Raw genomic sequence first — 23,507 nt, forward strand, 5'->3', positions numbered from 1 at the left:
CCATCTCCAGCTATTTGGCAGCGTGGGAGGGTGGCATGAGGATGTCCTGGGATCTGTGGATCCCACTCCTCACACCCTGAGCCCTTTGGAAGCTTCTCAAATAAATGTCATTAAATAACCCCATTGTTCCTGTGACCCAGCCATCAACAATTTCCTTCTTTCACCCAAAAAATGTAAAAAAGAAGAATATCATACAGTCAAAATGTAGTTTTGCCAGTTTTTATTTTAGTCCTGTTAACAAATATATTTAATGCAAAGGCAAACCAGGAACTCTATATATAATTACCATACTCTCTGGATATAGAAACCAGCAGAAGATCTCATAGTTAGGTATCAAAGAAAGCAAAATTACTTTTTTTATATCCTGAAAAAAGACACTCTACTTCAAGCAGGAAAAACTATAAAAAACCCCACCAACCTATCTAGGAATCCAGTAAGCCAAAGGAGAGCAGCAGGAGCTGTGTCCCACAGAATTATCTCTGTGCTGCTGATCTGTGACAGGCCAGGAGCTGCTCCTCTGCAATGGTGACGTGTGGGGGACACTCAGTCCCCACCTCCATCCCTGTGCCCCAGGGCCACCTCTGAGGGCAGGGACAGCTCAGGGCTGCACTCCAGGCCAGATGCAAGAACCCCTGGGCCATCTCTGCATCCATGGATAACCTCCAGCCCTGGATGACCCTCTCTCTGTGGGTGTGTAATCCCTTTGGAATTGCACCGTGCAGATAAAACAGCTCCAAACTCCTCCCTGGGGAAAGCTTCAGCCGAGCTCCCTTTACATTTTCACTCTCAGAAAATACAGAGGGGGTAAATGTGCAAGGAAAAAACTTCTGTTAAAAACAACAGCAGCAAAAGATAATGGAAAAAGCTCAGAATCCAAGTGATTGTTCTGCAGGCAATCAGCTGAGCTCAACTGTGCAAGGAAAGAATGGGCAGCAGTGCTGGGGCCAGGCCAGCAGCTCCTGCTGCCACACTGCCTGGGTAAGGACAATGGGGACAGCAGGGCCAAGCCAGGAGGGCCACAATTATACAACATCAAGACTCTCAGGCCTTGCAGAAATGTGACCTTATCGATAGAGAATGAGAGGCAGAGCAATTACATGAGTTTTCTGTGACCCTGCAGAGGATTTGTTTCCCTTTGATCTCCCTGCAGATGCCATTGCTGGCCTCCTGAAACACAGATTTACGAGCAGGTTCAGCCCAGTGCAGCCTCCCAAAGCTTCCAGCCATGGCACATGGGCACTGAGACACGGAGCAAAAGCTTCCAGAGGGGCTCTTTGCTCTCTCTGTTTATGCACCAAAACCCAACCATGTACAAAAACTGTAGAATTGATGAAAGCAACAGTATTTAACAAGAGTCCTCCTACTTCATGTGGGTATCAGGAGGAAGAATTCATAACACAAGCCTATCTTTACCTCCTTCCTGAATGATCTGACCAATGGCTGCTTGATTTTGTTGTTTCAGAAAACATTCTCTCTTACATTCCATTAATTTCTCAAAGTCCTGCCACATTTTCATTTGCTTCATGTTCGGCCCGTGACTTTCCCGGACAACTTTCTGTTTCTCTCGTAGTTTCTGTTAAAAATTCAAAAAGATCAGATTTCTGCAACAGCTCTACACCACAAAAGTTGCTCACATAAGCAGCTTGGAATGACAGAGATTTTTATATGCTATGGAAATATTGTTTTGTTCACACTGATAACACTCCCTGCAAGTGCTAAAGGCATTAACACCTGGGACTTAGATCCTTGTATGGATTGACAACTATTTCCATGGTTTTTAACTGTCTTATCTACTTGAGAACTTATGCTAAAAATCTGACATCATTTCCATGCAGAGCCCTTGCAGTATCAAGGTACAACCTGCAATGGATTCACACCACGATACTCTAACACGAAATCCATGTTTTACAATTAAACCCCCTCCTGATTATTAAGAGAGGCAGCCCAGACCTGTAAAAATCACTCAGACTGAGTAAGAAAAGGAAATTAATAAAAGCTGTTTGGTGTGACTTGCTAAGCCCAGCCTCGTCCCTGCTGATCTGAGCTTCAGACAAGATTAAAACTGGACAACTGCTTTTGTCTGACACTGCTGATCCCCTGGCCTTTAGCAGCAGTGATAAGGGTGACAGGCTCACAATTTATTGTCTTCAACAGGTTGCTTTATATACAACAGAAAATCTGAGCTGGCACAGTTCCTTATGCCCTGTTCAGGGTCTTATCCAAATGGTTTTCAGGGAATGTGCTGTCACATTGAGCTGTTTGCCATCCCTTCCAGCAGCCCATGCTATTCCCTGCAGGAAATCAAGCCCTGAGGAGGGAGCAGGATCCTTTTCCAAGGTATTAATTACCAATGCCAGCAGTGATGGAATTTTCTTTGTAGGCTGCACAATGCTTTTTATAAAAGACTGACCACAGCCCCACAAAAATACAAACTGTACAATGGCTGTACAAGGTAAAAGCCTCATTCTTACCTTCCCAAGGTTTTCTTGTTCAAGGATTATTCGTGTATACTGTTCTCTAAAGGAAACATAAAAAGATTTTATCATGATTTGGTTCTGTGTAACAGGACAGAATAATGATGCAAACATGGAAAATAATGGAAGTGTTGGGAGGTTCATAAATGAGACAGAAGAGGAAACACAAAGAAATCTTTTTGTCATTGGACAAAATGAATCCTTGACATGAAGGATCAGATCTCCTTATCTCAGCTGTGCAGCTGGGAAAAGTGATACTGGCTGAGGTCTCTTACATTTTTGAAGCAGGCATGATCACTGCTCCTTCCAGCTTGGGGGCAACAGTGAGGCCATGCAGAGGAGATCCTGATCCTTCTGTGATTAATTTATCCTGGAGACATCCTGAGGGGAGCCACAGCTCACTCGGACAGGTGTCAGAATTCACACAGCCCTAAACTGCTGGGAATGGATGAGTGGCAATGGCCAGGAATGAGGGGAAAATCCAGGAATGAGGGGGAATGGCCAGGAATGAGGGGAAAATCCAGGAATGAGGGAGAATGGCCAGGAATGAGGGGAAAAGACCAGGAATGAGGGGAAAATCCAGGAATGAGGGGGATTGGCCTTTCAGGCCAGGCCTGACAGGGACACAGTGCAGTGGCAATGTGCACGTTCCTCTCCCAGGACAGCTCTCACATTTAGGGCCTGGGTACAGGCTGAGAAGTTTTAATGCTGATTTGCAGCATGGACACCCCTGGCTGGCCACCTCTGTCTGCACCAGGTGGCCTCATCTCTCTGCCATACCTGACCCATGACCCCTGGCAGTAAAATCTGCAAACCACAACAGCACCGTGCACAGACAGCACAGGCATTTCTCTTTAGCTTTTCTGAGATGTGACAATAGAAAAAAACCTGTGCACTGAGCCATTTGGAAAAGAAAAATCAATTCTATTTTGTGTGTAATTGTTACATTTTTCTGGTGTGAGAATCAGCTAATGGAATTCCAAATAACCCAGCTCATTTAAAGAGCTTTCTAAAGTGCTCAGGGTAGATGACCTCTGAGTAGAGAAATCCTGATTTCCAGAAAGAAATGTTCCCCTTCATGATGCCAGAGCCTGAGGGTTTCCTGGAGTGAGAGCAGCTGTGTGGACCCCAAGCTCTGTGTTCCCTTATTCCTTCCCTTTCTCCCAAGGACTTTGACTGGAGCACTGGGGCCTGGGCCAGCTGCTCCTGGAGCTGGATCCTTCAGGATCTCCTGCTCTTGGACAATTCCAGCCAGAACAGATCAGAGCTGTGCTGAGGCTGCTCCAGGTGCTGTCCCACTGATCCCAGCAATCCTGGCTGAAGCTGTTCTTTGCCCTGGCACACAGCACATGTTCTCACACATTTGGCCTCCAGAACACCCTCTTTTCTTTTTCTTTTTTTTTTTTTTTAAGTAGAGTTTTCAAAGTAATCATCAGAAGATTTTCTGTCTTTCCTAGTAAGTTTTTCTTTACTATTTATAATGATGACTGGAAAGAATGTAACTTAATAACTTTGTTAAAACCCTACAACTTTTTATTTTTAGAAAAGAAAATTAACTTTTCACATTCCTAACAAGTGACTCCACGGAACAGAGAGTTTATATTGAATAAAGAGGGTCTGAATTAAGACATTTTTTGTTCAATACGTTCTTAGGAAAGTGCAATTCTATTTATGGTTCATTTTTACTCCGTTTACATTCCAGCACTTGCTGAAAAATACATTCAGGTTCTAAAGGGATGTCTAGAGAAAAATGTCATCGTCTCATTTTATATTTTGCTCAGATCTCTCCACTGCACTTTGCTGTAACTCACTGAAATGAGACAGCTCTGTGACCCCTTAGCAAGGTCAGGGCTGGCTGCTCCCTGTGGGAGGATCATTTCCACAGTGGGGCAGTGAAACAGGGACAGCACAGAGGGGTGGCAGCCTGCTCACATTCCCTGCCCATAGCTGGCACTGCAGGGCTGGGCTCTGATGGTGCTCTGTGTCACTCCCACATCCTGATGTCCAATCCCCCATCCTGCATCTCCAATCCCCCATCCTGCATGTCCAATCCCCCATCCTGCATGTCCAATCCCCCATCCTGCATGTCCAATCCCCCATCCTGATGTCCAATCCCCCATCCTGCATGTCCAATCCCCCATCCTGATGTCCAATCCCACATCCTGCATGTCCAATCCCCAGCATCTGAGCTGGAGTGAACCAACCCGAGCTCCCACTCCTCACTGTCTGACCCTGCTGCCTCATCCCCATGAATATTCACATCATCACTAAGCTTTTATCTGTTCAGCCTTCTGCTTAATTGTGCTGTTTCATCTTTCCTTCATTAGATAAATGTTTATTTCCTACAGCCTTTCGTTATTTTGTGAGATGGAGCAAGAGCCCTCAGCCTCCATCACCTTTTCTCTGCTCATCTTCTCCCTCCCCAATGTTGGTAGTTTTGATTCTTTGCTTACTCTTACTTTACTACACCCTTTACTACGCAGTGTTTGAGCACTCCCATGCCTGCCATCCTTGCAGAAGGTCTCTGATGGATCTTCCTCTGCTCCTTCCCTTCCTGGTGATCTCTGCCTCCTCCTCTGGATCATGGAGCTGCAGCTCCACTGGTACCAGTGCAAGGGCCTTCAGGAAAGGGTCTGATGGATTCTCCTGAGAGAATCCCTGGAGTTTTCTCACTGTCTGACACATTTCCCTATCAATGGTCATAAAACTGAGCAAACATGAATTTTAGAACTGTTTCGATAAATGTTTTCATGACTGGGAAGTACTGTGGTGGGAAATCAAAGACCACTGGTAAAACTACTGACACCAACTGGATTATTTTGTTGTCAACAAGGATCAAAGATTTACTTTTCTGGAAAACAGAATTTCTATTTCATGCAATATTCTGAAACTCTGAAAAGGTAATTATGAACAATAAGCTCTGAGTATTTTGACACTTTTACCAACTGGAAATTATAAATGTTTTGGATTTTCCTGATGCTTAATTTTGAAACAGTTTGTTGACTGTTGCCTGAATTTTGTTTCAGCTTTTATGTTGTATTAGAAGATTGAACATACACAAAATCTTCAGCAGGATACTTTCACAAAAATATTTAGTTAAGTTACACTTAGTTAAGTGTAAAAAATCTCTATGACATGGTAACATTTAGACTTAGCACAGATAATGAATCTAAAATATCTCATTCTCAGAAAACATTTCCATCTTTGGCAGGAAAAATTTCTATTTAAAATAGAAAACTACACCAAAAATAATCAGCAGCTCAGTTTATAGTATTTCCTGTTTCTCTTGCTGCCAGTCAAAGGCAAGGGGTCCTGAAAGGAGTCATGGGATGAAGGAAATGGCTTTTTACTGGAGTCACTGAAACTGAGGGTAAGGATGGAGGGTTGTGGATGGTGCAGAACCACCCTCAGGGTGTGGGGCTGCCAGCTACAGCCTGGCCTGGCCTGAGAATCTCCAGTGGGAGGGACAAATCCCCTGCTATGTCTGACAGAACTTGTACGTTCACAGCAGTATAGGCTGGGATCCGAGATGCTTATTTTTAGATTATTATAGAGTTTCTAAATTTATCAGGTGAACTCCTCCAACCCAAATGCCAATGAGAAAATTCCTGACTTCATCCTCAGTTTGTGAATCTCCTTCAGGTCACCCTGAGGGGAGAGGATGGAGCCGTGCCCCGCTCACCGAAGCGCCCGGCGCCGCTCCTGCGGCTCGGGGGACACGTAGGCCTTCATCTCCTCCCTGGCCCGCTGCAGCTGCACCTCCAGGCTCTGGGAAGGAAGGAACACACCATCAAACACATGCACGGGCTGTGTGTTATAATTGCCATTTCATCCCACACTGAACAGTTTGTGCTCTCACCCTTTTCATGCAGTTGATGTAACGGTAGTTGCTCTCTTCCTGGGCACACTCCTCAAGGAGCCCTTTCACTTCCTGTGGGAAGAGAATAAAATTCCAAAGCACATGGTGACTGCAGGCTCCCAGCAGATGCCCTGTGTTGCCATATAAACCATGAGAGTTTATAATAATAATAATAATAATAATCCTCATTATCATCATCATCCTGAATTAATAATTTCTCAAATGTTTATAACATTTGGGCTTCTCTCAACTCTCTTTTAGAGTGAAAGACAACTAAGTGGTTTTAGATGTGCAGTTTCAGTCACAGTCAGAGATGCAAAATGGCTGTTAACAGGTTTTTATTAATGCCTGACTTGTAACAGACACTTCAGCAGTGCTGCCAGGACTCCTGTTCCTCAGCACATCTGAAGTGCCAGGCACAGCTGTGAACAAGCATTTCCTAGAACACATCTGCAAAGGGCATGATAGAAGCTACAGACATGCCAACAGGATGTTAATCACCAATCAATAATTATATGGAGGAGTCTGGACATAGTGGGTTGCTCCCATCTCTGAAGGGTCCATTCCCAAAAAGCCTCATGATTCCAATGGAATTCCTGTACACATTCCAGGCTGCACAGCTTTGCAATTCCAGAGCTCTGTCACTGTGAGATTTCCAGACCATCAGCTGGAAAACTGAATTCTACAGTTCAACTCCTGTCCAGCTCAGTCAGTGGCTGTGATTGTCACCACCTGGTAGAAAATGACTGAGTTGTCTGCCAAGAATTAAAGCCTTGACTGCTGTTGTAAAATAGTTCCTTTGGAAGGTCCATTTCATACCAGGTCCATCTGGTAGGAAGGAACTTTTAGAGCAGGGAAATAACTGTCTGTATATCCACCCACACTTTAAACTCCCTGTTTACCTTGCAGTATATTCTTCTGAGGGCAAGGCCTGGAGAAACCAAGCCCAGTCAAAATTCACAGGAGTAATGGAGTGAGACAAAGCAGGAATTCAAGACAGTCCCACTTAATGAAGTCTCCTCACCACCAGTTTCAGTCATTAATTATCCACTGAATTTGCTGCTAATGCAGTGAAACTGCTAACTACATATAAAGATTTGTCTTGATCAATTAATCTTTATTTTAGGGACAGACACTGTGCAGGGCAGCAGCATTTGTGGCAGACACATCCTTGCTGATCAGAGCTGCACCCTGAGCCCACGTGCTGCTGCTCAGGAGCTGAGTGACTGCAGGCATGGCCTGGGGTCACCGAGCCTCACTGATCTGTGCTTTGCTCATGCTGGGTATTGGAATATGAATCCCAGTATTACCAGTTAGATGGTGCCTGGGCCAGTCTGAGCCTCGCTGCTGAGCCAAAGGCGGCAGCTGTGGTGCTTCACCCCAGAGACACCTTTAGCTTGCTGGTGCTTTCAGCTGGGCACCAAACAAGTCCAGGCTTGTCAGGGACTCCGTTTACCTCAGGAAGAGGCTTCAGGCGAAGGTGAGGGCAAAGGAGGGATTCTGCTGGAGGGTTTAATATCCAGAGGTTTAATCCATGGTTACAGATGTCTGAATCTTGGGAAGAACCCCAACAGAATACGAGCACATGGACGGACTCACCTTTTAAGCTCAGGGGGAGGGGAGGGGACAGGTGAGCCACCAGCCAGGTAGGGGGGGCGGGGTCTCAAGGGACAAGGGACACCCAGACAGGCCAATGACCTCTGGGCCTGAGGGGCATCCTTTGAGTTTGCCCAACCACACGATGCCTTTGCTGGAATGTTAAGCCTGATTGACAGGACTCACTCAGCAAGGGGGTGAGGGGAAGGGAGGGTTTTGGCACACCTGGGGAAGGGACCCCCAGGTTTAAAACACACAGCACCAGTGCAGGGCAGGAGGCAGAGGCAGCGCCCTCACCTGCTCCAGCGCTGAGCGATTGGTCTCCAGCCCCGCCGCACAGCTGTCGTACTGCATCTTCTTCTCTTCACATTCCTGACTTAATTCCTTGGTGAAAAAGCAAAAGGGAACAAAGTGAAATCTTCCTTTGGCTGCCAGGGGACACTCAGGCCCCTCACACAGCAGCCCCAGCTCCTGCAGTGTGACCCTCACCGTGGTAACACAGGGAAGCCACCAACGCCCCCATCCTGGGGATCAGAGAGAAGGAAATTCCCTCTGTTCCCTGCCAGGGTAGCAAGGCTGTGTTTGCAAGAAGAAAGAACAAATAAATATAAAAATAGACATTAAGAAAGGATCACTATAAGTGTTCCCTATGAAAAGCCAGATTTCCACTTGTACACACAATCAACCCCTTTGCTGGATTTCATCTGCTGACACTTTGAATGGAACCATTAAAAGTAGGATTTTGGAAATTTCACTGATAGATAAATGGATCAGTTTATTTAATTCCATGGTAATGAGCCAACTTATGGCAGCTGTACACCCAAAAGACTTTTTTTGCCCAGCTCTCTATAAAATTTTGAGAACAAATGGACAAATTTGTCAGAGCCACAGACTAAAGCAGGAATTAGATCAATGCAGCCAACATTTGGATGAGAAGTTATCTGCAATCCACTCAGAAAAACGGCATTGGTTGGGATCACCAGTGCTGAAATCCAGAAATAGCTTTGCAACTAATCTGAAACTAGCTTTGCTTTGGGTTTGAACTATGACTTTTCACATTTTTCCCTGATGTAGTAATTTTTTAAATTGCTATAAAGGACTGAATTCTGTGCCTGCACTGTCAGCTTTTACAAAACCCAACCTTTAGCACGTTGCTTGCTGCAAACGCTGTTGACACATTCTGCTATTTCCAGCTTTCCCTCAGAGCTGATCATGTCCTTGTAGAGCCCTTCAGAGATCTGCAAATTGGATTTATTTGTGGGTTTGACTCGGTTTACACAGAAAGAAAGGAGTGTTTCCACAAACCTGGCAGGTCTGGCGCAGCTGCCTCAGCTCTTTGATGACAGGAGCAAGGCTGGCCTTCTTCTCTGCCACCATGGCATTCAGCTTCTTCACCTGAGAAAGGGCCAGAATAATACTCATTAACTCTATCACCCTAATTGTACATTTGCCTAATTAGGAATGTGAAAAGAAAGGGAAGTAAACCAAAATACAGAGAGAAAAAATGTGAGATGAAACCTTAATTATCCAACTGAAGTTCGGGCCTAATTAAGAAAGGGGAAAAGCCCATCTGGCAGTGGGGCCATTCCCACAAATGAGGCAAATTCTGCTCCCCCTGTTCCAACTGAGGACATCCCAGAGAGCCCAGGGCACTGCCTGGGGCAGACACCAAATCACCCCAGGGCAGATGAAGGGGATGCTCAGAGGGGCTCAGAGAAAGGAAGAAAAATCCTTAAGAAAACAAATACACTTGCATAGGTTAAATAAAGCTGGAAAATGCTACAACTGAGTCACTTTGATATATTTAGACTGAAAATTCAAATTGCATCCACCTTTCTGTTGAGAGCAATTCTATTTTAGTTACACCATTGTATTTTGGAAGTGCCCTAATGAGTTAAAAAGATGCTGTTTTGCTTTTTGCTCTCTTATAATATTTTTAAATTAGAAATTCAAGTTCTTTCTTGTTTCTCTGGCTATGTGGGCAGGTAAATTAAAACATGACAGTTCTAAGGGCAATTGAAAATCAGGCTATAAAGAAAAAGACAAGCTATTTAGCTCTTTTAGCATATTAAGTATCTTTTCAACAAATGCTTAACTCCAGTGATTTACAAACATTTTAGAAAAAGCCTCCATTACAGATTCTAACCATTCGTCTCTTTCAAATAATGTGTCAAATAAGAACAAATATGAAACCACTTCTGAAATTACAAAAAAAAAGTGAAAAAATCGAAGACAAGAAGATTTGATATCCCTAAGGTTTCTGAAGGAGAGAAAAGAAGGATTTATTTGCAAGATTTTAAAGAAAATAAATGCACTTTTTAGTAAACTTTGTCAGGATTATCTTTGCAGATGTTTTATTATAAATATTTATATTTTATATAAACACAGATTAAAGAAATTTATAAACCCAAACAAAACCATTAAATTGGGTTTTCTATGCTGAGGAACCAGATACTCAAACTGAGGAAATGCAATAGTTTAAGGCAAAAATCACCATTTCAGACATGTTATCTAAAGTCTGGCCTTTCACTTCATCCATTTCACTCTTCACTGCAGAGACTCTCTCCAGCTCCTCCTGGGTGTAGCTGTATCCAGAGATTCCTTTCTTCTCCTCGATTGCTTGCTGCAGACACAAACAATCAATGCTGCATGTGAGCCCACTAACCAAGAAACAGCAAATTCCTTCTTGGAGCCAAATACTGTGAAGAAGTGGAATGGGTAAGTACTATAATTAATTTATTTTATTAATCAATTTATTATAATTAATCTAGCTTCCAGAAAAGTAGGTTTTATCTTGTGCATGTACAGCAGGACAATAAAACCCCTCTGTAAATACAAAATTTGGTCATCCAATGGTCAGTGAAGTGAACAGAGAGTTTCCACAGAGCAAAGTGGGCTGGAGATCAGGCTCTGAAGAATGTGTAAAATGTGTAAAATCAATGTGTAAAATCTGTCTGCTTGATCAGAAGATGCAGCAAATTATTTTGTAAAGTATTTTGGTAACAAGAATTTGGTAACAGGGATTGGAAGAAAATCCCACAGAGTGTTCCTGCATTTGGGATGCTTACAGTTATCCAGAGCAGAAATCCTTCTGGCTTAGGGAAGATTCATCCAGTTTTAAATTTAAAGACATTTTCTTCTAAATATTCTGGGGTTAGAATGTTTCCTTCTTGCCTGCTCTTTCTTTAAATACCATTCCTATATACTTTACAGCAGTAACTTGGATCCTATTTGCTGCTGGCCATTCTCTAAGCCCTCACTACATCTATGGATACCAAAAAGCAATTTAAGCATCCAGCCTTGCCCCAAGCAGCATTTGTACAGATTTACCATCCACTTTAAAAAGCAGGGCCAGGCCCCTCAGTCTAAAAAGAAGCTGCAGACCAGTCCTGATGGACACAAAGTACAACAGCCTCAGAGTCAACAGCCAAAAATCCCTTTTCTACCCCAAAGGCTCCTTCAGTGAGGGCAGCAGGAGCTGGGGGTGATGCACATTAGCATAATGGCAGCAGCATCCTGGGATGCTCAGGCTGCTCCCAGGGCAGAGAGGAAGGGAGCAGCAGGAGCTCAGGGTGACACACAACAGCCAGCAGGATCCTGGGATGCTCTGGCTGCTCCCAGGGCAGGGAAGGTGAGGAGCAGCAGGAGCTGGGGGTGATGCACAACACCCAGCGGGGTCCCTGGATGCTCAGGCTGCTCCCAGGGCAGGAAGCAGGGAGAGCCCCAGCTGAGGGGGCCACACAACACCCAGCAGGATCCTGGGATGCTTAGGTCATTCCCAGGGCAGGAAAGGAAGGGAGCAGCCCCAGCTGAGGGTGACACACAACACCCAGCAGGATCCCTGGGATGCTCAGGCCGCCCCCAGGGCAGGGGGATCATCACAAGGTGACACACAACACCCAGCAGGATCCTGGGATGCTCAGGCTGTTCCCAGGGCTGGGGGAGCAGCACAAGGTGACACACAACACCCAGCAGGATCCTGGGATGCTCTGGCTGCTCCCAGGGCAGGGAAGGTGAGGAGCAGCAGGAGCTGGAGATGACACACCACACCCAGCAGGGTCCCTGGGATGCTCAGGCCATTCCCAGGGCAGGGAGAGCAGCACAAGGTGACACACAACACCCAGCAGGATCCTGCGATGCTCAGGCTGTTCCAGGGCAGGGAAGGAGGGGAGCAGCAGGAGCTCAGGGTGACACACAACACCCAGCAGGGTCCCTGGGATGCTCAGGCTGTTCCCAGGGCAGGGGGAGCAGCACAGGGTGACACACAACACCCAGCAGGATCCCTGGGATGCTCAGGCTGTTCCCAGGGGAGGAAAGGAAGGGAGCAGCAGGAGCTCAGGGTGACACACAACACCCAGCAAGGGTCCCTGGATGCTCAGGCCGCCCCCAGGGCAGGGAGGGCTGGGGGATCATCACAGGGTGACACACAACACCCAGCAGGGTCCCTGGGATGCTCAGGCTGTTCCCAGGGCAGGGAGAGCAGCACAGGGTGACACACAACACCCAGCAGGATCCCTGGGATGCTTAGGTCATTCCCAGGGCAGGGGGATCATCACAAGGTGACACACAACAGCCAGCAGGGTCCCTGGGATGCTCAGGCTGTTCCAGGGAAGGCAAGGGATCATCACAAGGTGACACACAACACCCAGCAGGGTCCCTGGGATGCTCAGGCTGTTCCCAGGGCAGGGAAGGAGGGGAGCAGCAGGAGCTCAGGGTGACACACAACACCCAGCAGGATCCTGGGATGCTCAGGCTGTTCCCAGGGCTGGGGGAGCAGCACAAGGTGACACACAACACCCAGCAGGATCCTGCGATGCTCAGGCTGTTCCAGGGCAGGGAAGGTGAGGAGCAGCAGGAGCTGGGGGTGATGCACAACACCCAGCAGGATCCCTGGGATGCTTAGGTCATTCTCAGGGCAGGAAGCAGGGAGCAGCACAGGGTGACACACAACACCCAGCAGGGTCCCTGGATGCTCAGGCCGCCCCCAGGGCAGGAAGCAGGGAGAGCCCCAGCTGAGGGTGACACACAACACCCAGCAGGGTCCCTGGGATGCTCAGGCCGCCCCCAGGGCAGGAAGCAGGGAGAGCCCCAGCTGAGGTACCAGCTGCTGCTGCGTGGCCTGGTGGCGCTGCCGCAGGAGCTCCTCGGTCCTCTGCAGGATCCCGTACTCGGCCGTGATTTCCGCCACCTCCTGCCGCCTCCTCTTGTAGAGCGTGTTCTTGCTGCGGAGCCGGCTCACGTACTGCTTGAACTGGGGGAGAGACAGCAACAGGGCCTCAGCACAGCATAAATGCAGCTACCCCTGTGTCCTGCACACCCAAATGCACTGCTTGGAACAGAGGGCTGCAGTTCAGGGTGCCCAGGGCCTATTTATTCTCAGCTCTGCGTTCGTTCACTGAGGGAGATCAAGGAAAGCAGCTCCTCTGCTTTCTGTCCCAGCTCACTCGTTTGCAGGCCTGAGATCACTCCCTTCTGCTCGCCACCATTTGACAGCTGGAAAAGTAAATACTCCTTGCAAAACGTTATGGGAGTCATGGATAATAAAAACTTAATGCAACAGTAATTTGCACTTGTAACAGAGCCCCAGGCCTGCAGACCAAAACATGGTAATAGCCAGCAGCTAAATTGGAAGGAAAGAGGACATGGGAAAAGATTCCTTTTTAAATGTTCTCAGTAGTTAAAACTTGTTGTTCTCTTTCCTTGACTCCTGCAGACCTGGATGATATTGCTGGCTAAGTTTTCAAACCCAGGAAAATAAAAGCAGAGTCCTTGCATAGAAACAGAGAAATGCAGTATCTATTTCACTCAAAATCTAAAGCAATGGAGAATTTATATTTTGATTAAAAATTGAGTAAAATAATAAAAATCCTTACAGTCCAACAGCCTTAGCTAATTCACACCTGGACCCGTGTGTGTTCAATTTGTAACACAAGCACCAGGGGCTGAAACAAACAGGTAAGATTTTTCTGTGCTTTAATGTTTTCCATCTGTTGTGCAATCTCAGCTCTTATTGTTGGATTTTACATGAGAGCTACAAGGTAAATGCCAGTCACAGCTCAAAAAATGCATTCAGACCCAGAGATGCAAAGCAAATAAAATTTATGAGAGTAAATGATGTAAGAACAGGCTTCAGATGGATGAGGAGGTGTTCAGTGTGTGCAGGGAGCACAGACCAGGCAGCCCCAGGAGGAAAATTAATCCCACTCCCACTGATACAGGTTTGAAATTCAAATATAAAATAACTTAAATTTCAAAATTTACATTAAATTTTCTTTTTGTGAAATTATCCCTCTCCCTTCTACAGAATTAACCCAAACCCCCAATGTGACCAAAGGCTAAGAACCCCCAGAGTAACTGTATGTTCTATAAAAAGTGTCCTGGGCAAACTGCCCACAATGAAATCAACCCTGCTCATCTGCCATCCTGTGCAATATCTAGGCCAAAGCTGCCTCTCTCTTGCTACGCTCCAGAACTATTTTTAAAGCCAAAAGCTATAAACGTTTTTGGTGAAAGAACAAACCCACAAATTACTCAATGTGCTCTATGCAGACTGGCCTCTGTGAGGCTTTGGGATAACATCCTACATCCTGCTACTACCCAGGACAAGGATACACAAGGTCACCTGAGCCCCTGGCACATTTCATACAGTAGCACCAAATTCATTCCTTTTCATAGCAAATTCAATCACAACCTCTTCATTTATACAAAAGACTTTTTCCTTCCCTTTAATTGCTTAGACAATACCAAGCTTTCTGTGATTTCCAAGTGATTACAAAAGTATAAATACAATCTCTCCAACCAGCTGAGGAAAACCTGAGGGAAGCACAGCCATCTCTCTTGATCCTTGGGACATTTCATTTGACCAGTGGAATATAATAAAGAATGAGGTAAAGGATTAAACTTAATATGTGACCACACAGAGCTATCAAATCTGAATGATCTTCTGTCAGTGCATCCCAGGATGAAAAGCAAACCATAATTCTCTTCACTTTTAAGGTCTTGAAAATAGCTCGAGTGGGAGGTAGGGTATTTGCATATTCAATATTCAAAGCATAAAGTATTTTACAATGGAAGTCAAAGGATCTTGTTGATTAACGAACCAATACCACCACTGTTCTATTATTAGTTGATTAACTTAGGATATATAATACAAATTTCATCCCAAATGAACTACAAGTTGCTCACAGTGACAACTGAAATCTGTTCCTTTTAGGAGGTGCATGTCAGCACAACCTCTGGCTTTTTAAAGCAAACTTAACCTTTCACACAGCTTTTGTTGCAGCAAACAAGGTAAAACAGATATAAACAACAGTAGGAAAGTGATTATCTGTGTAGAAAATCAATCAATAATTTGGCAAAATGTTCAAAGACCTGATTTACTCCAAGGGCAGCACAGATTAGCTCCTCAAAATCTCACTGACTGAAGGCTCCTTCAGATCCAGGGCCAAGTTCTGAGCTGGAGCTCTTAGATTTGACTCTACTTAAATCAGCAGCTTGTAGGGATCTTACAGCAAAATTCGGCTTGTTCAGCCTAAAAGCTGGGAGTCATTCCACAGGTTTCCAAAAATAAAAAGAACATATAAAATACCAATGTTTTCATCTCTGTGAGCATTGCTCCTGAGGCTTTATCCACCTCATGTGTACATGAGAAATCAATGCCACAAAACACTGCATTTTACTGTGGTGAAAAGTCTTTTCAATAATTGGACTAGTTCACAGAGAAATAACATTGTTTGGCCACATCACTTTCAAGGGCAGTACCCAAAGGAATCCCCTCCTGAGCACAGCATTTTCCCACAGCCCGAGGCAGCTGCTCCCTGTGTCCAACCTCAGCAGGCTCATCCTGGAATTCCCATGGATCTGCCCATGGGTGATGTTCCAGTCAAGGCCATGGCCACCAGCAGCTTTTCTTTCCCAAGGCATTGAATGAAATGACTGGATGAGAACCAAGTGCTGGCACTAAGGGAGCAGGGGAAGCAAACCAGCCTGGAGCCTGTGTCAGCCCAGTCAGAGCCCCTGGAGACACAAAAACCATCCAAGGGAAAGCAAGCAAAGATCCTGCCTTTTCCATTGGCTATTTTTATGGGTGACTGTAACATAACAAGCCTGGAATGCAGATTATGGAACACAGTGAATGAAAGCAGGACTTTGATTTCTCATAGAACACAGGCATGCACCATCCCTGGGCAGATTTCCTGGGTTATGCTCCATTTTTATTGGAAGAATCCAGCAATGCACCTCCTTTATGCTTCTCCATTTATTGGAATCTGGAAGAGGTTGGTATCACCAGATTCAGTCTCTCCACACTTAGTGAAGGAATTCCCATAACAGTTCTAAAGAAAAATCCAGTCAGGGATGTAGAAATGGGCATCCAGGGGCATCCAGAGCCTGGCAGGTCATGCCCTGCAGGAAAGGACATCCTGGTGCCCTCTGTGCTCAGGACCAGAGCCCAGCTCCCCTTTGCAGCCTTGGCTTTTCACTACAAGCTCCTCACCTCATCTCCTTTAACCTCACACTTGCCACAGGAGAAGTTTTCACAAGGTTCTTATTCCAAGATTATCATTAAAGGAGAAAATGGATAAAGCTTGTTTTCTCCAAAGAACAAATCCCAGATAAATCCCTCACTTTGGAGTCAAGTCTTTTAAGACAGTATTTTCTGCATTCATGCAACAGAAAACCTTAGCTGACTATATCTATTTTCATTAAGAACTGAGGAACAGATGTTTTAATTTCTAACTAGACTAATTAATGGGATACAGACTGTCCAAAGTATTAAAATTCAGTTAGGAAAAGTTCCTGAACATGACAGGTTTTCCATATTTTTTTACTAAGAGGCTTTAAATTCAAGGCAGTACAGCCAGTGTTGGACAGAGTTAATAACTCAGACATAGAAGGATGAGCTTCTAAAAGATAAGAGCAGTAGAAGCTCAGTCTAATAAATGAAAGTATCCTACAGGCTGCTCATGGCACAGCTCAGCCAGGAAAACTCTTCCACAGCATTTTCCAGGAGTGCTTGCTCCTGGTCAGGCAAGCAGTATTAAAGCAGCCATTGCTAATACTTTGAATCAATGCAAATATTCATCATGAAAACCCCTTTTCAGTGCTCAGGGAGGATTCACAGGTCAGTGAGATCCAGGATTTCTCCATGGCAGGGGGTGCTGAGGGAGTGCTCAGCTCTGGGAGATTCCCCTGTGTTTGGTTCAGGGAAGGAACTTCCACAGCAAAAATCTGGCAGATTCAGGTGGATCAACAGCTCTTGAGGAAAAGGAGCAAGATCTTTGGTCTGAGGCTGCTTTCTCTATTTGCAAATGGAAACATTTGTCTTGTTTTCCCAGGGGCAGGTAGGCATGGATGAGCATTTGTATGGAAAAAGATCAAACTCCTTTAGTAAATGCATGTGCAAACCTCCCACAGCTGTGAACAAAGTGAGGGGAGCTCCCCTGCCCTGTTCTGAAAACCAGATTCATTCCCACTGCTGCAGCTCAGCACAGCTCTGAGACAACTCCGAATCCTTGGGAAACTCAGCATTCCTGGGGCCCTGTGCTGAACTCTGCAAAGTACAATGGCTTGTGTAAAGGGCTAAAAATAGCCCAGCTTTACCTAGGATCACTTGTAATTGAACCATCCAGCATTCCAAGTGTCAACATGTGATTCCCTAATTTTCAGGATCTGACAGCTGCAGTGAGGAGCTGCCAACTGTGCCCCCTGCTCACTGCACTTTGATTGAAGTACTTAAAAAGACTTCATAATCCACAAAGACAATTTATTCCTGCTTTTTTGTGTTTGATGTAAGTGAATTGGTTACTCCCTGCTGTTTCTGCTGAGTTCTATCCAGGTGTAAAACCTCTCACAGCCAGTGCAATGCTCTCCATGACTGTGGAAGGAAGCAAAACAGCAGCACCTAAAAACCTAAGCCAGGCCTGACCTTTTGGTGAAGGAAAGGCTAAAACCACCTCAGCTGGAGATCCAGATGCTGCCTTAGGAGCATGAGTTAGGAAGGTGCTGAGTGTTCCATTGCCAAGTCTTGAGAGTGGGATGTAATAGGACAGAGCAAAGTGAGACAAAGAAATGCTGGGTATAGGAGAAAAACAATGCCTTGGTTTAACTGTAGCACTTTGATAGGATTTTAAAAATCCATTTAAACTTAAGACAGCAAAGCTATTTGTTAAAACTCCCTCTTTCTGCCTTTTTAAAAATGGAGGAACTAAATGGAAGAGGAAAGTGCAAGGAAGCTCTTTGCTGTCAGTGTGCAGTGAAGGTTGAATGGCCAAACTCCTCCTGTCCCCATGAACTGCAGCACTGACTCACCACCACATTAATCAACATTTCCTCTGCTACTGCCTCAGAGCTGGAGCACTGAACCAGAAAATACAAATGCTGAAGCAGAACATACCAGAAACAAACCTGCAGCAGGAGTGGGCTGGGAGTGAGGAGCCCCGACTGTCACAGGGGAGGCAGAACCTGCTCATGGCACTTTTGCTTCATCACCTGTTCCCTGGCAGCCCTGGCTCCCTCAGCCCTGTGGGGCAGCCCTGGCTCTGTGCCCTGCCATGGACTGCCAGGAGATGCAGAACCCACAGCAGCAGGGCCCTGGGCAGCACTGCTGGCAGCAGGCATTAACCAAGAATTCAACATCGCTGTCTCCACCTTCCAGATGAGGAAACCACGACCTTTGAAACAGAAGTGACCAAAAACCATCAAGAATTCAATTCTTTTCCCAGTCTTTAGGCACAGGAAACACCCTTTTCACTGCTTTGCACTGGTGCCTGTGAGTACCACTGCACTTCACCTAAGGAAGTAATAAACATGAACAGGACATGGATTTATACATTGACTTCCTTGCCAGTACACATTTCCTTGCAGAAAATACTTTACAAACCAGGAAATGCTTCTTATGAAAAGACAAACTCTTTTGATTTTAAGCCAGTGTTTTTTTCCAGATCGCTCATTTATCCTCTCTGCAAAATGAAGACTTGAAAATATTTTAAAAATCAAAAGCAGAACATATTTGAACAAAAGGAATCCAGGCCATGTCCAAAACAGATCTTGTCCTTTTTCTGTCTTGAGCCACTTCCTTGTGTCTGACAGTTAACTTGAGTTTTTCATTACTAAGCCTTTCACAATGTTGTGAGGTTTCCTTCCTACCCAGTTCTCAAATTTCTATGGATCAGTTTCTTGTCTCCTGAAGAATAGGCACAATTATTTCTTACCTTACAGTGCCTGTGCAGATAATGTAAAACATATGCTGCTGTCTTGGTAATACATTCTTGTTGATTAATTAAACACTTCTTTCCATCACATGTCACAAAACACAAATTGTCAGCTTTCTGCTTTAATTTTTGCTTAAAAACTTGTCAAAGACTCCAGCAATGTGCCCACTGGAGCCGAAAACCTTGGAGTGGAGAGAAATCCAATGCAGTGGGTTCCTTATTATTGCTACCAAGGGACAGGAACAGTGTGTGATGGGAAGAGAAACCAACATCTTCATTTTCCTCATCATCCCTGTGCCATTTCTCCCACCTGAACTCCTCATCCACACTTTCAGACTCCTCCAAAAGGAACTGATTTTGTGGAGCAGCCACGTCCTATGGGATTAGGAAGGGAGTTTCTTCTGAAAAGGGCGTTCCCTGTATTTAGTGGTATGTAAAAAAAGCACAAAAACAAAGCACAGGCAAGCAAAGAGTGTGTGCTTCTGGCTACACGATGGCAGTGCAAAGACAATACATGGGAGAATGATATTAACCCAGAGAGTGATGCAGATAAAATTCTCTTTAGTTTAGTGACTCTACCTCTAAGTTCCCTTAGCAGGATTCTTCCCAACTGGGAAAAAATTACTGACTGAAGAAAAGTCAATTTCTTTTGCTGGCACACCAGTACCAAAGTGCAGCTCATTATTCTTTGAAGCAGAAAAAGCTGCTTTGAGAAGTACAGCTGCCAATCTCACTGTGCCTGGGCCAGCCAAAGTGGTGCCACAGCTGAACCTCAGCAGGGTCTGGGAAATTTGGGTTTTAAGTAAGAACTTTTGTGGGTAATAAATACCACAGGACTAATTGCATCTCTGATAATCACTGCTATTATGCTTTATAATTATACAGAGTTTTTACATTATTTATCATCATATTGACCTTTCTGGTTAGTTATTCACCATCACACCACTGAGATGATATTTCCATTATTTGGATTATTAATCCAGCCCAACACTGAGTCCTTGTACGCCTTGCAATGGATTAGGCACAATGTGAAAAAGAGAAATTAATAATTTGAAAATAGCTACAAATCCCTACCTCATCCTCAGTCAGGACTTCAGAGCCTCCCAGCCCGTGGGCCTGGCTGTTCCTCTGCTCCACCTGCTTCTCCAGGCTGGACATCTCCTCCTTGGCAGCCTGAAGCTCTTCTGCCTTGGCTTCTTTCTTCCGGGAAATTATAGAAGCCTGCAAGATCATTAATGTGAAATTGCCTTGTTTAATCAGGAGAAAAATGATTTTTAGATAAAATGTATAAATGATATACAGCAGGTTAAACCACAACCTCATTGAAGTTGGCTGCAGCATCTCAACTTTCTCCAGAATGGATGAGGTTTCCAGCACAGCCTTTTTGCCCAGACTCAGGCTGATGTATTTTACATTTTAGATTTACATTTCTTCACCTCATTTTTTCGTTTTCATTGAGGAAAAAGGCAGGCATTTTAGCTGCTCCCTTTCTTCTGCTTAGTCCCTCTTGGTGCATATCTAAGATACACCAACATGGCTTAACTGGAAAGTTATCCAAGATTTCACAAATGTCATAATACAGATTTTTATAACTCCAACCTACTCCAACCTACAGAAATATGTTACACTAAAGCAGAACTGAGCCACTAAATCTTGGCAAATAGCTAAAAGATGATGAATAAAGCAATAAAGTACAGAAATAGTGTAGATTACAGATTAATTTTTTTTCTTAGTCTAGAAGATAAAACACTTAAGAATAATATTTTATAAAAGACTGAATATTTAATAATACCTGAGTTTTGACCAGAACAGATTTGGTAACATAAGTTAACCAATAATAATATATAAATAACCAATAAGTTAACCATAATAACACATTAGTTCAAGGACTTTTTAAAAAAGCATTTTTCTGTATCTTGTTGAAAAATCCTCTAAAATAACACAACACATTCATTTAGAGGCAGGTACAGGAATTTGAGGCATGGCTCATTTCTTCATGTGAAAGGGAAAACTTACACAAAAATGAAGCCAAAACACAGCAGCTTTCTCACACTCAGCTGAGAGGACCAGCTTTCTCCCTAAATAAATCTCCACCAGAACTGTGCTGGGGTGGGAGCTCAGCTCTGCTGCACGAGGTGTCTGTGCTGACAAACCAGGGGACAACAGAGCTGATCATTCTGTGAAACAGAAGCCAGGCCCTGGCTAAGAAAGCACAGAGCTCCCCAGGCTCTGAGCTCCCAGCAGCTCCTCAGGGGGACTCTCCTTGAGCAGGATTCTCTCAGGGAGAGCATCTCATCCAAAATAAATCAGAGTTTCACTTTGCATTTGTGACTGAACTGCAGAACATATCTTATCCATGTTTTTTCCCTCCCACTGGTACATTTTACTTAAGCCTTTTGATTTTTCAAGCCATCACACTGAAGATCCTCCATAAAACTGGTGCAGGTAGCCTGGAGAAGGAATCACTCAGGTTCCTGGGTCAGCTCTGAAAATCTCCAAGTTCATCAATCCTTTTTATAGCTTGGGAATTTACTAACACTGGACCAGACAGCCTATTCTACAGCAAGATTATTTTACAGTCTCAGGATGAGAAATCAAAGAATTCCCTCTTAAGAGAGGCAAAGGAGAAAAATGGCATTTGGTGAGACCCAAGGAAGGGGCAGAGCTGCAGCAGGCAGCCCCATGCTGCCTCCTAAGAATCCATCCACAGCTGGAACTTTCCCAAAACAGCTCCCCCAAAATGCCCCTTCCAGAACTGCTGTGCTGCAAGGACAGCAGTAAAAACCTTCACTGGCATGACCAAAAGCAACCTTTGACTCAGCCCTGAACATACAAATGTTCAACACTCTTTATTTCCCTTCTGACCTCCATTATTATGTATTTCTACTGATGATGTTAGATAAACCAAAGGAAAAAATCAGCATGGAAACCAATCAGAGACTGATTTTGTTCTCCTGCTTAAACCACATTTTGTTCCTCCTTACCTGCTGGCGATACATGGAGAATTTACTGTCGGTGGGCTCATAGGTGATGATCCTTTTCTCAATCAGCTGATTCATTTGTGCAGTGACTTCCTCTATCTGCAAGACAGAGAGGAAAACTAAGGAAACAGAGCTTGGTGTCTTTGTCTTCTCCAGGAATTAAGTGCTTTGCAACCCAGATTTACAATCCAGCCAGTTCCTTTTTTTAAAACAGAGAAACAGACCCAAAAAGCTCTGTGAGTCATTAAGTATTGGCCAGGAAGAGGCTGTTTTTGCATTTCCAGTTCTGTGCCTTTATGATAAGGCAGAACCACGATGCTGGCCCTGAAAATGAAGTAAATTGGTACATGTGGAGGGAAAATGCAGTGAGTTGGTACAGAAAAAAGAAATTGCCACATACTGAGTGAAAAATTTAATTTTATTGACATGAACTAAAATTCCCTTTCATTCAACCATTTAACAGAAGTTCAAAGGGAAGCAAATGAAGGTTAAGTGACAAAGATTTAATCAACACTTGGCAGAGTCACAGACCATCATGTTCCAGGTCTGTGGTGCCTTCTCCTCCTGCCACTTGGTTGTCCTGAGTCCCAAACTGCTGAGCTTCACTCCAGCCACAGCAGAGTGCAGAGTGCAGCTTTCCCAGTGCTCAGGGACTCCCAGCAGCCATGGAACAAACAACCACAGCAACTTCCCCTTAATTCCCTGCTGCTGCTGAGGGAGCAGCGTGAGCACTGCTGCCATCCCAGGGAGTCAGGGCACAACACAGGGACAGGGCTGGCCATCACCTGCAACTTCTGCCAGCAACATCCATGTGCCTGGAAAACTGAGAATCTCAAACCAATTGCTCAATAGGATAAAAATACTCCAGCACCTGCAGAAAAAAAAACCCCAACTCTCCTGTGAATTCTATTCTATTAGTGGTAGAACAGGCTTGAATTTGAAAATGGCATAAGAATTCCCTTCTGTGAATAAATTCCTGGGTTTTATATTATAAAATGCATGATGGAAACATGCTTGGTGCACTTCAGCTCCTTTTTAAGGCACTGAGATAATAAAAAGCCTACTTAAGGAAAAAAAAAAAGCTGCCTAAGGCCATGCTGTGACTTCAGCCAAGTGTATGACATGTTTTTATTATCTTTCAAGAAGAAGATACTTCCAAAATATAACAAATCAAAGGTTACATCATGGAGAAAGAGGGCAAAACTTGAAGCTTTTTAAAGTATTACGATAAACCCAACAACACTCTTGGAAAAGAAATGTGCAAAAAAACAGGGTTTCAAGCATGCCTGAAAGACATAACTGCAGCCACAAATATTGTTTTGATTAGAGGAACTAATCTAGGAAAGCAGAGGCTGAATCACAGAGCTGGTTTATTATTTCAGCCCTA

At 44.6% G+C, this 23,507-nt stretch overlaps 1 protein-coding gene across 1 annotated transcript in view; it reads right to left on the minus strand.

Annotated features, from left to right (window-relative positions):
- Positions 1 to 203: 203 nt before the first annotated feature.
- IFT81 (intraflagellar transport 81) overlaps positions 204 to 23,507 on the minus strand; it is a 38,683-nt gene continuing 15,379 nt past the window's right edge. Inside the window, exons 9-18 of the mRNA XM_064727008.1 lie at positions 22,124 to 22,219; positions 20,214 to 20,360; positions 13,031 to 13,180; positions 10,424 to 10,552; positions 9,235 to 9,324; positions 8,227 to 8,313; positions 6,334 to 6,405; positions 6,157 to 6,242; positions 2,472 to 2,517; positions 204 to 1,573 (exon numbers count right to left, since the gene is read on the minus strand). Of these exons, the coding sequence (XP_064583078.1) occupies positions 1,391 to 1,573; positions 2,472 to 2,517; positions 6,157 to 6,242; positions 6,334 to 6,405; positions 8,227 to 8,313; positions 9,235 to 9,324; positions 10,424 to 10,552; positions 13,031 to 13,180; positions 20,214 to 20,360; positions 22,124 to 22,219 (1,086 nt within the window). The 3' untranslated portion in view covers positions 204 to 1,390. The remainder of the gene's footprint in view (positions 1,574 to 2,471; positions 2,518 to 6,156; positions 6,243 to 6,333; positions 6,406 to 8,226; positions 8,314 to 9,234; positions 9,325 to 10,423; positions 10,553 to 13,030; positions 13,181 to 20,213; positions 20,361 to 22,123; positions 22,220 to 23,507) is intronic.

This window comes from Zonotrichia leucophrys, chromosome 15, assembly GCF_028769735.1.
Source record: "Zonotrichia leucophrys gambelii isolate GWCS_2022_RI chromosome 15, RI_Zleu_2.0, whole genome shotgun sequence".
Taxonomy (NCBI): Eukaryota; Metazoa; Chordata; class Aves; order Passeriformes; family Passerellidae; genus Zonotrichia; species Zonotrichia leucophrys.